Genomic DNA, 17,795 nt, shown 5'->3' with positions numbered 1-17,795 from the left:
AGTTCACTCTGACTTATGTGGGCCTATGTCTGAACCATCACTAGGAAACGCATTATACTATGTAATCTTTGTAGACGATTTTTCTAGGAAAACTTGGATTTATTTCCTTAAAAGTAAAGGATCTGAAGATATTCTTAGGAAATTTAAAGAGTTCAAATCTATTACAAAAAATCACTCTGGTAGGAAAATCAAAACTCTTAGGACTGACAATGGTAGGGAATACACATCAGAAGTGTTTAAAGAGTTTTGTAAAGATGCTGGGATTAAGAGGGAGTTCACTGTACCTTACAATCCTCAACAAAACGGGGTTGCTGAAAGAAAAAATAGAACAATAGTAGAAGCGGCAAGAGCTATGTTGTTAGATCAAAACCTAGAAACTGCACTTTGGGGAGAAGCCACTAATACCGTTGTATACATTCAAAACAAATGTCCTCACTCTCATATTGGTGACAAAACTCCTGAAGAAGTCTTTACTGGAATTAAACCTGATATTAGCAATCTCAAAATATTTGGATGTCCTGTTTATATTCATGTACCTAAGGAGAAAAGAACTAAATTAGAACCTACTGGACAGAAAGGGATTTTTGTAGGATATAGTGAAACATCTAAAGCCTACCGAATATTCATCCCTGGTCAAAGACAAATAGAATTAAGCAGAGATGTCATATTTGAGGAAGATACAGCTATTAACAAAACAAAGAGTTCTATCACACCTGAAATCCCAACTAATTCCATTAATTTGGAAGAAGATTCTCTTTCTGAAACTCAGAGGGAGCATCCTAAGGATATCACCTTGGAACTTGAGAACACTACAACAGAGAATCCCAAGAAGAGACCACTATGGGCCACTAAAACAGTACAGGAAGCAGAATCCTTTGCAGCACCTAGAGGAACAGTTAGAGAAAGCAAAAGACCTTCAAAGTTTTATAGCTATGTTACTCTAATGACAGACCTCATAAATGTTGAACCTTCAAGTGTCGGAGAGGCTCTTAAACAACAAGTATGGAAAGATGCCATGATAGAGGAATATCAATCTATCTTAAAGAATGATGTGTGGAAAATTGTGCCTAGACCTAAAGGAAAATCAGTTGTATCTTCTAAATGGCTCTTTAAAATTAAGCATGCTGCTAATGGCAGTATAGAAAAACATAAGGCAAGATTTGTTGCTCGAGGTTTTTCACAGAAGGAAGGAATTGACTATGAAGAAACATTTGCACCTGTTGCACGATATACTTCTGTTAGAACAATCCTGGCTATAGCAGCATCTAAAGGATAGAAAGTTCATCAAATGGATGTAAAAACTGCATTTTTGAATGGAACAATTGAAGAAGAAGTATATCTAGAGCAACCTGAGGGATTTGAGGTAAATAATGCTAAAACACATGTATGCAAGTTAGAGAAAGCACTGTATGGATTAAAACAAGCTCCCAGAGCATGGTACGAAAGAATTGACAGTTACTTATTAGAGATAGGTTTCTCTAAGAACATTGCTGATCCAAATCTGTATTTCAAAATAATCAAAGGTGAAATGTTGATACTCATATTATATGTAGATGACTTATTAATTACAGGCGAAGATCATCTCATTGCAAAATGCAAACAAGAACTAGCTTCAGAGTTTGAGATGAAGGATTTAGGTCTCCATTATTTCCTTGGATTAGAAGTATGGCAAAAACCAAATGGTATTTATCTAAATCAAGGTAAATACACCATTGACATTCTGAAGAGATTTGGAATGATGAATTGTAAGCCAATGTCATCTCCTATGGAAACAAACCTACATAAACTAAAAGAAGCTATAGCAAATTCCAAATTTGCAGATCCAACATTATACAGACAAATTATTGGATCATTAATGTACCTAGTCAATACCAGACCTGATATATGTTATGCAGTAAATGCACTCAGTCAACACATGGTTGAACCCAAAGAAATACATTTGGTTGTAGTAAAGCATATATTGAGATATCTACAAGGTACCTTGGACTATGGACTGCATTATGAACACACTGCATTGAACCTACATGGATACTCTGATTCAAACTGGGCTGGAAGCATGATAGACAGGAAGAGCACTTCAGGATGCTGTTTTAGCTTAGGATCAGCCATGGTATCTTGGATCTGCAGAAAACAATCATCCGTAGCTCAGAGCTCCACAAAAGCTGAATATATAGCTGCATCCATGGCAGCTAAGGAAGTTGTATGGTTGAGGAAATTGATAGTAGGACTGTTTGGTGAAAGTCTGAAGCCTACTATCATTCATTGTGACAATCAGAGCTGCATTAAACTTTCAGTGAATCCAATTTTTCATGATAGATCCAAGCACATTGAGATCCCATATCACTATGTAAGAGACATGACAGAGAGAAAGGTAATAAGACTGGAATATGTCAATACATGAGATCAGACAGCTGACATTCTCACCAAACCCCTAGCAAGAGTGAAAATAGATCACTTCAGGAGGTATCTTGGTATGGTTAAACTGTAATTGATGTCTAAAATTTATGTAAACTTCTTGGTCATATATTTGAGTATATGAGTATGTAACCTTTCCCTGTGTTCATTCCTAAAGGATGACGATTCTTTAGTTAATGAACACTTGTATTTTAACATTGTAAGGTGACGATCTTATAAATGTTTGGAAGATCATATAAACTGAAAATCAGACAATTTGAATATCAGTAATATGATAAGTTATAGTAGACATTATGTAAGCGGATTAATTTCAATGCACATACTATAACAGGGATATCAAAGTGAGTATATCCTTAGTATCACAGGCTGATACTTAAAACTGGATATCAAAGTGAGTATATCCTGAGTATCACACGATGATACTTCATATCTAGGTGATGTAATTCTCATGAGATTAGTGGTGAGCTCAATTAAGTTTTAGGTCTATACTCCTAAGACTAAGAGGGAGTGTTAATTATAGTCTTAGTCGTAACACTCAGGAAAATAAATCTGTCTCCTTATTTTATCAACGCACAAAAACTAAGTCTGTTATTTGCGATTTAATTGTGATTAAATTTAGTTAGTATTAACTAACAAATTTGCTATGCTATGTATCGTTGAGTTTATGTAAGGAAGTAATCGCCGGTGTAGAAGGATCGTGGCTCCACACAGGGGTCACGACCCTATGTGGAACCACATAGTTCCACATAGGATCGTGACCCCCTGTGGAGGCACGATCCAATGGAAACAAAAGATATATATATGCTACCCTCTCTGTTTATAAGATATTCAATAGAAGAAAACAATACAGTGATCGGTAGTAAATATAATCATTTGTTTTTCATCTGCAGAGGCAAATCGATAACGAAGAGATCATTTTTGGAGCTAAAAAGAAGTTTAATTTAGAAAGTGATTTTATAAAGGGGCACTTGGGAGACATAAGTTAATGTTTCTTTGTACTTATTAAAGAGTCTCTTAAGTGGGTGACAAAAAAGGGGAAATAAAATGAAGGAAAAGTTATTTATCCCACATTGGCAAGGCGAATGGGCAACTTCCAAGATGGAGTTATAAAATGAATTGAAGAGCTCATTCTTGAGCATGCTTGGATGAGATGAAAGTTATGTTATTGGATTTCTCAGAAATCTGATTATTGGGCTTGGAGGATGAAAGACCTCTTTGTCTACATTCTTCTCACTGTTGCAAGATACAGTTAGGAGAATTAATGGTGTTTTCATTCAGGAAACACATTGGGCTTATTAGAATTTCTAATAGAGAAGGGCAGATTTGAAGAAGATATTTGGAGCAGATTCGAGGGTGATAGTGGCATCACAAATAAGGGAAAGGAAGATTTGTGATTTGCTACAGTGTCGTGAATAGTGCATGAACAGTACCGTGAACAGTGCTGCTACAGTATTCGGCAGCCATTTGGGGGTTACATTTGCAATCATATCTAGCTAGGGGTTCATTATTCCATTCCTACCCTAGGCAGCTACACCTGGTGGAGATTTGGCACTTGTTTTTGGACTCATTATTGCTGTTACTACTTCAGTTGTACTCAAATTTGCATTAAGGGTGTTAACAGTCCATTTCCAGCTCCATTCTCTTTCGTTGTATGCCATTTCATGTCTATAGTAACAAGCAAGGTTAACGGGTATTTAAAGAATTGATTTTACACTTGTATGGTTGATGATAAAACACTCATTGGTATGAAGTTTCAGTCTGAGACAAGGTTGTAACAGTCATAAATAAATCATTTATCTGTTCTGATTTATGCTGTTATAGTTGTTATTCCTCGGATCTCTATTGTCAAAAGCTATATGCATATTGTTAGCCTTTCATTTCCTTGCAATATTATGTGATTTGGCATCAATTACAATCCCTTAAGCTCACAATAAAAAAAACAAGAACTCAGAAAATCAGACCGTGCATACTGCATACAAAGTTTTTGACAAATTTATAAGCATACGAAACTAAAAAAATAAAAGGCAGATTAGCAGGGGTTATTACATTTTTTACCTCTTCAACAGGAATTACAAACATTATTTGCAATATACAATAGGAAATGACTAAAATACCAGCTTGTTTATTATTTTTATTAACCCAAATGAGATCATATTTCCTAAAGAAAAGTGAACTACCAAGGATGCAGAATGAGCCTTCTCTAGGTTACATAACAATAGAAGCAATAATCCCTAAGTTGCTCGATTAGGACTATGACAATCCCTTAATCACCTACTTCTACCTCTAGTATCATACAAATATAAATCAAATAAAAGATCATATTGAGACTAATCCCATTAAAAGGAAACAGGTGGCCAAGCTCTAGATGATATCTGATCTAAAGACCTCTAAACTATTCCATGGACCCATTATTTTGTTGAAAGTAATAAGCTGTACAGTCTTAACAACATAAATGTATTATTTTTCCCTATTATCTTTCTTAGTTCAGATAACATGTTATACAAACTTCTAGGTAGATGAACCACTTGAAACAAAATGTCAAAAAGTAAATTTGAACTACATTTTTTAATTATGGGTTTCCCACAATAGAGTATTACAAGGAAAATGAGCAATGAATAGAACAATATAAGGTGCATTCCTTCAAAATAAAATTTAAAAATTAGAGTATCAATTCTTACTCTGTCACAAGATCAGTCTTTCCTTTATAATCAATATTTCGAGGCTTATTGACAGCTTCCATTACCACCTGCAAGAAACCAGTGAAAAGTTGAAACAAATCAATCACAATTGAGCATGAAATACAAAATAATACACTATCCTTTCTCTAACTTTTTTCCTGGCCAACTTCTCCAAGTTATCTCCTTTTTCACACTTTCATCAATCACTAATAGCATATATTCTTCAGAGAAGACAATTTCCAAGAGAAGATGTACCATTAAAATATATCACATGCAAAGAATTTCATTGACTCTGTTAACTTTCAAGAATAAGATTTAGGAATGGTAATATATCACATACAAAGAATTTCATTAACTCTGTTAGCCTAGAAGTAGGAAATTCTAAGGAAATATAAGTGCATACAATTCACAATATATCAAGACTGATTGACAAATTGACTTCCCTCGTCAACAGTAAAATAAAAAATAATTACAAGCTGTGCTAGTTGGGTCTGTCTCCTAACAAAAAGAAACTTTTCTGTTCACTGGGTATTACTAATAGTGTGCCTTAACACTCCGTTTAGAAAGGTGGTCATATGTGATGTTTGGGAATTCCACGAGTCACAAAGTCCCTAAGATATGAATAAAAAGATTAAAGTTGATGATAAGCAACCTCCAAATAATACTCAAACATGATGAATTAATAGATTAATTTATTTGTTTAATCCTAAATCTAGACAACTTGATAACTTCATATATATAATTATAGTGTACAATTCATGTTACTGCCTCAAAATTAAATCCCACGGTGCTATATTTAGCACTCAAGTTTACCTCTTTGCCTTTTCATGTCCTTTTATGTGCAACATGCTATGACTCTCCCTAATCTTGCTGATCCAAAATTGATACTTTGGATCAAGAAGGCTCCATAGTCAACCACATGCTGTAGTTTTACTTGTAGACCACTTTCATCAATGCTGTATATGCTGTTAAGGCTGCTACGGGCATTGTATAGGCTGCTGCAGGTGGGCAACAGGCCGCTGCAGGTGTTCTACAAGTTGTTGCAGGTATCTAGAAAAGCTTCATTGATGTTTCCTAGAATGCTACATGTGTTAAGTTTGTGCCCTAAACAGTATGAGGTCTTTGAGGAGTGTTTTCTAAACTTCTGCAAGTCACTGCGGTAACATGTAATGTCCCCACTAGTTAGGGATTACTGTCCTGCAAAACAAATTGTTAGAATACAACATATGAATATATATAAACCATTTTTAATTTGCAATCTATCTTTAATACTTAATTAACATAATCATAATTTTCATCTAATAAAAAGGATACGAATGCCATACGAAAGTATGTCCTTAGGCGGCCGTGAAGCTCGCCCTCTTGGAGCCCCTTGGTTCCAAGATGTCCTTAGGCGGCCGTGAAGCTCGCCCTCTTGGAACCCCTTGGTTCCAAGCCCTCCAGGAAATCGAAGATGAGTTCGAATCTTGTCTTGGGTGTAACCTCCAAGCCATCCAAGGAAGACCCTTGTCTATTCCTTGCCTTGGGTGATGCCTCCATCATCCAAGTCCTCAGAGGGAACCGGCCAGATCCGTCTCTTCTTGGTTGAACTTAATCAACCAAGCCATACATATGCATATCAATGTTCAGTATATACTGCCCTAGGGATTATCATAATCCCTCCCTTAGACTAAGGAAGTTTCCTCCCTATATCCTCCATCATGTGATTACATTTATAATACATTTTTACAATTCATTACTATTTTCCATTCCATAATTTATGCCCACATTTACATATTCCTTAATTTCCATTATTGATCCTATATACATATATATTCTACATACATTCATGTATCCTTTGCTACATACACATGAGATAATATCATTATCCTACTATAACTCTGTCAAAGAGATTGGTATACTATTCATACGACAGAACCATCATAAATATATGTGTGTGTGTGGCACCACGTCCACACACATATATATCCTTGTGGCGTGTAAATCAACTGTTTACCTGTTTCGCAGCGTGTAAATTATTGGATGTATTCCATTGTCTTCGTATAATTTCCTCCTTATATCATATTCAATTCTATTATATAAATTATATATAAACATAATCTTAGTATATATACATGTATATATATATTATTATTTTCTGATTTGAATATAAATAAATTAATAACTTATATTATCAAACATTTATATATTTTCTAATTATCGAATATATATTAAATAGCACTACTGCCTACAAGCAATAATTATATTTAGTGGGGTGTAAGGGCAGAAAGATCTGATTGCGTCAAATCTGGTCTACCATTATATAAGAAGTCAATAATTACTGTCATACGTGTTGCAGTCTATATTACTCTTACTATTAAATTCTGCATTCAAACTTTATTAGTCTTCCTATGTTAAGCATACGTGTTCAGCCTATCTCTCCCCCCTTTTCAGAGTGAATCCAATTTCCTTTTATATCTTGCAATACCAAAAGGATCGATTGCACTCCAACCGGCATGGCTTATACCCTTTCATAACCGACCAATGATATCGTTTATTATTATCTTATTTATTACTAACTAATCCCAAGGTGGTGATTCTTGTATTTTAATTGGCTTTATCGACTTCGTCTCTTATATCCTCTTATAATCTTATCTTGTTTAGGATATGTCATTTGTTGATACCTATTATCGTTGTTGACTAATTCCGGTCTTCTTTTTATCCACTGCTATCTTCTATGCTTGTATCGAATATTAATATCATTGCTATCTTTATTGATCAAGCTGTCACCTTCGTTTTCTCATATAAATATAAGAGATTAATCATTTTAATGAATCACTACCAAAGGTCATTATCACCATAATTGTATGGTTCGTATTTCACTTGGAAGGATTCTTATACTTTTGCAAGGGAGACCATTCTGACATGCGTCAGATCTGGCCTGCCCCAAAGTTTACCATTTGATATGTTAGCAACAGCAATAAAACTCAGGGAACCGGTGAGAACTTTTTATTTGTGTTTTGTAATAATAAAATATCATATAATTTATATTATTATTTGATGAATATGTAATTAATATTAATATTTAATAAATATAAATTATATATTGAATCTTGTTTATTATTATTATTAATATTTTATTTAGTCCATTCTATTCATTTATTTGGTTATATATATATATATATATATATATATATATATATATATATTTATTTTTATTTTTTATATATTTAATTGTATTATTATTTATTATTAAATTCTATTTTAGAATGGCATTATCATACTTTGATTTGTTTAGATGGGGACATCACATAACATTCTTCGTTGGAATAATTGCTGGGGAAATTCTTATAGCTTTCCGCAATATGGTGAATGCCAAAAAGAGTATGCAGCAGGTGTATAAATGGAAGAATAATTCTAAAGGTTTCTTGGAGATGATCCAAAACATTTTCATGTAATTTGTGGAGTCAAACAGCCATATCCTTAATTGTTGCAGGGCAATTTTGCACATTGACAACATGTTGGAAATCATTTTAGGGCAAAGGAATGTAATACAGATAATTTTGTCCCTTTTAATAGTTATTTGACTTTTTTATCGGTCATATCTATTTTTCCCCCTTTATTGGGTAGTGTTAGAACTTAGGACAGCAATGTTATTTCCGCAAGCTGTTCATCTCTTCAAAAGACACAATTGCTCATTTTCTTTTGGCAGCATTGATCCATTTGCGGCTTTGCCCATGTGGACAGATATGATGATTGGGATGGCAACTGCAATATTTTCCCATACAGATGTAACTAGTGGATTAGAAAGTTGTCTTAGGCAACCATCGGCATTCCAAAATAGTTAATTCTTCATTGATGGCAGTCAAAGAAGGATCTAGGGCAGCAGGAAAGGCAAATGAGGGTTAGGTTGGCAGAGAAATCACTCTCATTACTATGTTTGTAATGTTCCCTTTTCTAGGTGACATGAGATGAGCAGGGGTTGACCTACCATTCGAGTTCCCGTAGGTCAATGACATGGTTAGGGGACTCATTCCGAGGGTCATGGAGCTTTGCAGGGGCTCTGTGAGCCGTTTTGGACCTTCAGACGACAGTTCCTACATTTTAGGGAGGTCTCCTATTTTTTAGGGAGAACTGGCAATTGACTGAATGACCACCTGGGGGACCAAGGAGTAGAGCAAGATCCTTTTGAGCAGTTATAGGTGTTTGGAGAGAGGTTCCTACTTTTAAGGGCGATTCCCTACTTTTTAGGAGGTTGTGGCAGTTTCCATATTTCAGGTTCCACGGGACCATACCATGGTTTCAGTTTCAGGAAGATTGGGTGTGTTTCCTAGTTTCTAGGAGCACCCCTAGATTTTAGGGATGGGACTGCCAGTTGGCCCATCTTGTCTGGCATCAGTCACAGACAGGTGACAAAGTCAGATTCATGTTTGGTTGGTTATTTTGGGCTATTATTGGATCTATGGAAGTATTTAAATATCCATAGATCCAATAATAGCCCAAAATAACCAACCAAACATGAATCCAGATTGAGAACAGCTCCAAATAAATGTATGGATTCTTGCTGAATACAAAACTAGGTTATTTGCCTGGTATGATTTGCAGTATTTTCAGATTGCTTAAGTGTTCTTACATATGAACATTGTTTACTGTTTTATTTCACAGTTGTTACTATTTATCAATTACTTTACTTATAACATCAAAACCCAAAAAGAAACAATCCCTTTCTACAACTTTTGTCTATTCTATAAGATCACCGGAAAATTACAAAAATATAGTATGTAATGTTCCCTTTTCTAGGTGACATGAGATGAGCAGGGGTTGACCTACCATTCGAGTTCCCGTAGGTCAATGACATGGTTAGGGGACTCATTCTGAGGGTCATGGAGTTTTGCAGGGGCTCTATGAGCCGTTTTGGACCTTCAAACGACAGTTCCTACATTTTAGGGAGGTCTCCTATTTTTTAGGGAGAACTGGCAGTTCACTGAATGACCATCTGGGGGACCAAGGAGTAGAGCAGGATCCTTTTGAGGTGTTTGGAGAGAGGTTCCTACTTTTTAGGGCGATTCCCTACTTTTTAGGAGGTTGTGGCAGTTTCCATATTTGAGGTTCCACGTGACCATACCATGGTTTCAGTTTCAGGAAGATTGGGTGTGTTTCCTAGTTTCTAGGAGCATCCCTAGATTTTAGGGATGGGACTGCCAGTTGGCCCATCTTGTCCGAAATCAGTCACAAACAGGTGACAAAGTCAAATTCATGTTTGGTTGGTTATTTTGGGCTATTATTGGATCTATGGAAATATTTTAATATATTTAAATATTTCCTAAGTTAGCGATTAAATAAATTAAGATAAGGCTATGTATATAGCCATTTCGGAGTAATAAGGGGTTTTTGGCTTCATCTGGTTTGATATGCCTATGTGTTATAGCTCGTTGGAAAGGTCTTGAACTTTGCTACATGATTCTCACCTCCCGGAGTCTTTTTGGATGCTTGAAGCTATTTATTCGCAATAAAGTGATATTTTTCTATATTTTGACGCCATAATTGGGAAAGTGTCACTTTAATTATAAAGCGCAAGCTTTATTATTCTTTAGGGTTCGACTTTGTAATGTTCCCTTTTCTAGTTGACATGAGATGAGTAGGGGTTGACCTACCATTCGAGTTCCCGTAGGTCAATGACATGGTTAGGGGACTCATTCTAAGGGTCATGGAGCTTTGCAGGGGCTCAGTTTTGGACCTTCAGACGACAATTCCTACATTTTAGGGAGGTCTCTTATTTTTTAGGGAGAACTGGCAGTTGACTGAATGACCACCTGGGGGACCAAGGAGTAGAGCAAGATCCTTTTGAGCAGTTACAGGTGTTTGGAGAGAGGTTCCTACTTTTTAGGGCGATATTTTTCTATAGTTTGACGCCATAATTGGAAAAGTGTCACTTTAATTATAAAGCGCAAGCTTTATTATTCTTTAGGGTTCGACTTGCAAAGGGAAAGGAGTTATAAGGAGATGAAAACCTAATTGAGAGCATCTTTGGTCATTTTGAAACTTGCGAATTTGGGAATTGCTCTGGAAGAGTGATTTTGGTCTGGGACGCAAACCCCAGGTCTGAACTTGCTGGGACGTAGCCCTCAGCAGGAGTTGACAGTGGATTTATCCAGGATTGCACAGAGATTGTCAGAGGTAGAAGACACATCTTCTTGTCCTGAAGATTCAGCATGCATATGGGGGGGTTCAACAGGGCGGCTGGTCTATTTCAGCTGGCACGTGATTTGCAGCAGCTTCCACGCCTCCTTTGCAACCACGCCTTATTTGTATGTTGGCTTGAAGGGTTGTATTCAGCTTATTTGGTCTTCCTTGTTCGTTGCCAGTAATATTCCTCCATCTGGCATCAATCCAGATTGAGAACAGCTCCAAATAAATGTATGGATTCTTGCTGAATACAAAACTAGGTTATTTGCCTGGTATGATTTGCAGTATTTTCAGATTGCTTAAGTGTTCTTACATATGAACTTTGTTTACTGTTTTATTTCACAGTTGTTGCTATTTATCAATTACTTATAACATCAAAACCCAAAAAGAAACAATCCCTTTCTGCAACTTCTGTCTATTCTATAAGATCACCGGAAAATTACAAAAATATAGTATGTTTAATTAAGAATTTACAGAAGCAACAGCAAAAGGATCCATTTAGGATCTTTCAGTGTTGCAGGAGGCAAACAGTGTTTGCAAGTTTCTTGTGGAGTGCAAGACCAAAGTGGAGACAAGGGAAGTTGTATCAATGTTGTACAAACCTGTAAGGCCATTTATAATGGCAGATTCTCCATGTACTAACACTCCTTAGTAAGTGGGATGCTACAGGCATACCATTCTTGGATATTTTTTACCATTTCAAGTTTTCTCCTCATGAACTTTTGTATTATGTGAACTGTGTGATGTGCTTGTGCCATATTTTACTGTTTCTTTAACCAATTTATTTCTGTCATTCACACATTAAATACTGCTGCATGTGTGAGAGAAGCCATTAGGGCAGATTAATAAGAGTGTAGAGAAAAGTGCTAATATAGGAATCCATCAATGATGCATCAATAGGGTTGTCAATCCTTCGATTTGAGGATCAAGTGCTGTCAAAGCTGCAAGTTTCTGGTTGTTGAGCAAGGTTGTGGAAAGTTTATGTCCACTACAAGGTCAGGTGGCAACAGTAATCTAGTTCCTTACCAACCCAAGATGAACAAGGTGGTGGATTTGGGTTGTAAGAGCAACAGCTAGAGAAGGGTAGGAACAAAACAAAATCTGTGTATCTCCAATTTAGTAGAGAAGAAAAACCAAATAGAAAACTTTGTGCAAGCCTTGGCTTAGAAGAGAAATTAGTAAAGACTCAACGGTACCAATACAGAATGTTTCCAAGGCTGAAACAAAGATTGACATATGCCATATGACAGAGAAATTAGTGCCGAAAATTCAGATCAGTAAACATTCCAGATTCAAGTTATTAGGCCATGTGTGCTATCCCCTTTTTGGCCCTAGTTGTGACATGGTCCCTTAGCCTACTTTTTTAATTCTCATAGGTTCATGGGTTGCGTTAGGGAAATTATTTTAATAATAATTAAAGTAGGTCTGATCTTATTGTAATTTATGTTAATATTGTAAAAGGCCACTTTATTTATTATTTCTAAACCGCCTAAATGGGGCACAATAAGGCCTTATGTAACCCTTAGTTATATTCTAATATTTTGGAGTAGACTTAATTAAGTCAATTTAAAATTAGATTTTTTTAGGACGGAAAAGTAAATATTTTAATTTTAATTCCTCGGATTCTATAAAAGGGAATCGAAAACTCATTTGCTCCTCTGCATAAAAAATTATCAAATCCTTTTTATTCAAAATTGAGCCTTGTGTTCATATCTTGCCCTAGGACGAAAGCCCTACCAGCGAATGGAATAGAGGAAAACCCTCCGTTCTGAAGGAGAAATTCCATCCTAGGATTTCCATTGAGCTGATTTGCATTGTATTTTCAGTTGCTATTGGTGTGAAGTTTTTCATTCAGTTGTGTGGTACAATTTATACATTCAAAAATACAAAAAATACACATATTGGTGGTGATTCAGTTCCCTTATGTGAGTTACCTTTCATGTGATTGCATTTTCAGATTGGAAGAGCTAAGAAATCATTTTTTAACAAATCTTATCGTTTAGCATATGTTGCGAAAGAGAGTTAATGCTGTTTGCAGGCCATACAGTAAAAAGGACTGTGACTTTCATACTTGTTGGGCCATACCTTTCAGTTTAATAGCAATAGTAGTTTGGTGACATAGTAATACTTATAGTCTGTTGCTGCTTATTTCTAGTCCTCATGCCCTATTTTTGACTGTTCTAAATGTTACTGTAGCTGGGAAATGTTATTCAGAGGGTCATATTGCTGGTGGAACCAGGCTGTACTAATTAGAGGTCAAAGTGCTGCTCTGAATAGAGGTCTTTCTGCTAATTATCACCCACAATACCATATACGTGATTGGCTGCCCCTGCTGGAAGTGACTGCTGCAAATTTATGGTACTACTGCACCCTATTTGCTGGCAATTTCTAAATCCAATTAGCTTCTGTTTGGAAGAAATAGTGAGTTTGCAAGCCATTTCAGACCTGGATATTGTTGGAGGATCATGATAGTTGATATTCCAAATACCCTTTTCTAATGATTCTCAGTTTTCCTACTTCACAAATGATTGTATTTTTCTTGTTCAGTCCTGTGCCAAAAAAGAACATAAGAATTAGTGAATTCAATTGTAATAATATGGAAGGTCTTCCATTGGATTCTTTTAATTTCCATTACTTACATTGTAATCAACGATTGGATGGGATAGCCACCAAGGGTTTGCATTCATTATATGCCATTTCGTATTGATCCAGATCAGCTTGTAGCCTGCCATTTTGGCACTGAACCAGTCTGCAGTAATTAATCAGCCAGTTTGTCTTGAGCAACTTGTTTGGGCATTGATCATAAACTGGTCATTGCTACCAGTAAGCTTCATCATTTATTTCTTGTCCATACCTCTCACATCCACACATTGGGAAATTGATGCTCAAAAAGGACATGGGTTTGTATCAATTGTAAAAATATGTAAATTTTGCCTAATGGTCCAATAAGGGACATTACATCATGCTCTCTCATGGTATGAGAGCTATGCATTATCCCTTGAATATAGAAAAATTGCTCCCATTTCAAAGTAGGAAAACCTAAAGAAAGTCATGTTGTGACCTTTTCACACATCACCCCATTGCAAATGGGGGACCCCCTCATTTTTGCTCATATAATCGTTTGCTTTAGGTCTCTTGGCAGTATCTTTATGACTTTCCCAATTTCAAGTGTTGAAGGGTAATGTAATAATCTAAACATCACCAAGTTTAGAGCGTCATTAATTTTTAGGGTTTGTGTCTTGTTAGTTCTGAAAGAAAAAACTTGTGTTGAAAAGAGAATCTTTCAAAGGACCTACCAGTGAAATTTGAACATTTTCTAAGAACTTTCTATTTTTAGCAGTGTCTATTTTTAGAATGTCTACTTTTAGAAAGTTTCACTATGGCCCTGATTGACCTAATTTCGCATTTGGACCAAACTTTCTATTTCAAAGGGCCTACCAATGAAATTTGAGCATCTTTTGAGAACTTTCTATTTTTAGCAGTGTCTATTTTTAGAAAGTTTCACAACGGCCCCGATTGACCTAATTTCGCATTTGGACAAAAATTTCTATATTTAGAAACATGAGAACGTTGATTGCAAATGGAGCAGGTATCTAGACTCAAGTCCAATAGAACGAAGATGAAATGCAAAGCATTAAGGAATTTGGCAAAAACGAAAAAATCCTCCTCAAGACCAAAAGTGCACCCAGGAGTGGAAATTCTCCTCAAAAGAGGAATTTGGCAAAAACAAAAAAATCCTCCTCCAGGCCAAAAGTGCACCCAAGAGTGGAAATTCTCGTCGAAGGAGGAAATTGGCGAAAACGAAAAAATCCTCCTCCAGGCCAAAAGTGTGCCCAGGAGTGGAAATTCTCATTGAAGGAGCAATTTGGCGAAAATGAAAAAATCCTCCTCCAAGCCAACAGTGCACCCAGGAGTGGAAATTCTCATTGAAGGAGGAATTTGGCGAAAATAAAAAAATCATCCTCCAGGCCAAAACTGTGCCCAAGAGTGGAAATTCTCATCGAAGGAGGAATTTGACGAAAATGAGAAAATCCTCCACCAGACTAAAAATGCGCCCAAGAGTGGAAAATCCACTCTGAGGACGAATTTTCCACAAGGAAAAAATCCTTCTCCCTAGTAAAAGTGCGCCCAAGGAAGATATAAAACATGGAACAAGAAATAATTAATATTTTAATGCGTTTTTTAATGATTTTGGGGCGTGGGGTCCACACATGGAGAAAAAATTAATTAATTTTTTGAATAAAATTGATTGACCCTAAATGAAATTGGTTGTTTTTCTCTTTAATCAACCAATAAGACAAAGAGGTGTGAATTCAAGAGGCAAAAATGCCTATAAAAGTTGGTAATTCATTTTAACCTCAACTTGGAAATTCACAGCCAAAAAAGTAGGTGCGACTTTGGAGAGACGGATAATTTGGAGCGAATTTGACCAAGGCACATTTTTTCTTCATTATTTTAAGTTTGGAATTCCTTCCTAGCAAGGTTAGTTATTTATTTATTTCCCAAGTTTGAAATTCCAAGTATGTAGTCATTCCAACCAAAATCACGCTATGGACTTGTTCATTTTTTCCTTGCAGTTTAGAATTTTGAATTTATGTTTTATCAATCCTTGTGACGAAAGATTATACCATAGGGTGGATTAATTAAATTTCCAAGTTTAAAAGGAAATAATTTTAACATTATTTATCCTTGGAATTCGAGGAAATTGAATGGTGGAAGTCAAGGTTGCAACTGAGTCCAAACAAGTGTTGATCAAGAAGAAAATGAAAGGATTTCTTCCCAAATCCAAAATCCAATCGAAGTGGGAAAATGTTGGTGACATCAACTTCGAGACATTCAACTTAGAAGATTTCAGGCAAAGAATGTTCGGGCATGATGGCATAGTTCCTTCAACAGTGGCACGAACAATAGTATGGAGTGGAATCATCTATGTAGTTAGATTGCCTCCTTCCATCTAGTGTCCAGAATTGATCATTGAATGTGCGAAATACTACAATCTAGAGAGAAGAATGATACCAGCTCCACGGCAAGTTATAGGCTAACCTCACTCCAGGAGCGATCTCAAAGGCATTTGGAATCACCACATACCGTTCTATAGAGTACAAGAATAAAGAGAGAGCAAGGAAGTTCTACCACACAGGAGCAGATGAATGTGTAGCTACTGTCAACCGCAAGTGAATGGAGAAGCCTAAGCCTCGTCATTCTAAATTGCCAAAACAACTCATCCGAATGGACTTCAAGCAAGAATACAATGATCTGGTGATCCTAACGAACAGACTCGTGGGAAGTCAACATGCCTACGTCTATGAACCATGGATGTTCTTCTACATTGCAGAAGTTATACAAGGAATCAGAGTTATAGACTGGTCCAGATTGATAAGTGACAACTTGGATGAGCTACTAAGGAACTTGGAGCAATTCTACATGAGTTCATACTTAGTCTACTTGATCACCAGAATGCAGAAGTATGATGGACTCATATGCCAGGGACTAATTGGACTAGGTGAAGGAAAGTTCAAAGTATATGAATGCTTTCCTCAATTACAATTGACCAACACTATTCACTACAGGAGAGTGAAAATTGCATTTTCAATAAATATTGTTCGAAGTCTGCAAGGAGGTTTTCCAAAGAGATTATCCTCAAAGGCTAGAAAATTGGTGGAAAAGTATGGTGCATGGTTCATCCAATTTCCCAGATTCACGTATATCAGAGTCCAAGGGTTTGATGAAATGTCCCCCTTAGTTTTTTTTCAATTTTTAAACACAATAATCTCACCCATTAGCGTTAGCAAGATGAAATACTAAGAGCAATGCATGTTGGCGGTTAGACCAGCCACTTCCACTTTTTAGCAGGATAATGAAATACTAGAAATTAAACAACTACTTGGTGGTATAACCAGCCAATAACAAAGCCAAGAACACTGAGATTAAGAAAATGACAATCACTCTACCACTTTTCAGCGGGAGGACTAGAAATAACAAAGCTATCACTCAACCACTTATTCAGTGGGAGGACAGAAATAACAAAGCTATCACTCAACCACTTATTCAACGAGAGGACAGGAGTACAATATGAAAAGAGATAGGCAGCTAGGACAGCCTCTTCCACTTATGCAGTGGGCAATACAAGAAAGTATAATGCAATATGCAATGGACTGTTTCAGTACTACAGAATACAGCCTTACAATGGACAACTCTGCAAGATACTGTCAGTACATTAAAGCTCCAATCTCAATGGATATAGGAAGGTACTCCAAGAAGCTACAAACAAGAAAACTAGAAAATACAAGCCAAAATGAACACTTTACCAAATCTGATATAGCATATCAGCATTATCAAAAATCAAACCAGCAGCACTATGAAGTCCATATCTCCTTCAAAATACCTTTGAATGGCTCCAAATCAGTAGCAAATAAGAGCTAGGAAGGGGACACCCAAGTTCCAACCAACAAACTAAGCCAAGCAACCTTGAAACTTTAATGCACACTTCCCAATGTCATTTCAGCAAGGTACGGCCTGCCTGGAGAGGAGCGATGT

General features: G+C 36.3%; 1 protein-coding gene across 1 annotated transcript in view; it reads right to left on the bottom strand.

The window, feature by feature from the left end:
• LOC131065509 (phosphatase IMPL1, chloroplastic) overlaps positions 1-13,696 on the bottom strand; it is a 177,356-nt gene extending 163,660 nt beyond the window's left edge. Inside the window, exons 1-2 of the mRNA XM_059219071.1 lie at positions 13,574-13,696; positions 5,094-5,239 (exon numbers count right to left, since the gene is read on the bottom strand). Coding sequence (XP_059075054.1) covers positions 5,094-5,239; positions 13,574-13,696 — 269 coding nt within the window. The remainder of the gene's footprint in view (positions 1-5,093; positions 5,240-13,573) is intronic.
• Positions 13,697-17,795: the final 4,099 nt, after the last annotated feature.

Source organism: Cryptomeria japonica, chromosome 4 (assembly GCF_030272615.1).
Source record: "Cryptomeria japonica chromosome 4, Sugi_1.0, whole genome shotgun sequence".
In the NCBI taxonomy this organism is placed as follows: Eukaryota; Viridiplantae; Streptophyta; class Pinopsida; order Cupressales; family Cupressaceae; genus Cryptomeria; species Cryptomeria japonica.
Note: the sequence above shows the minus strand (reverse complement) of the source record. Positions and strands in the feature narration are given on the sequence as shown.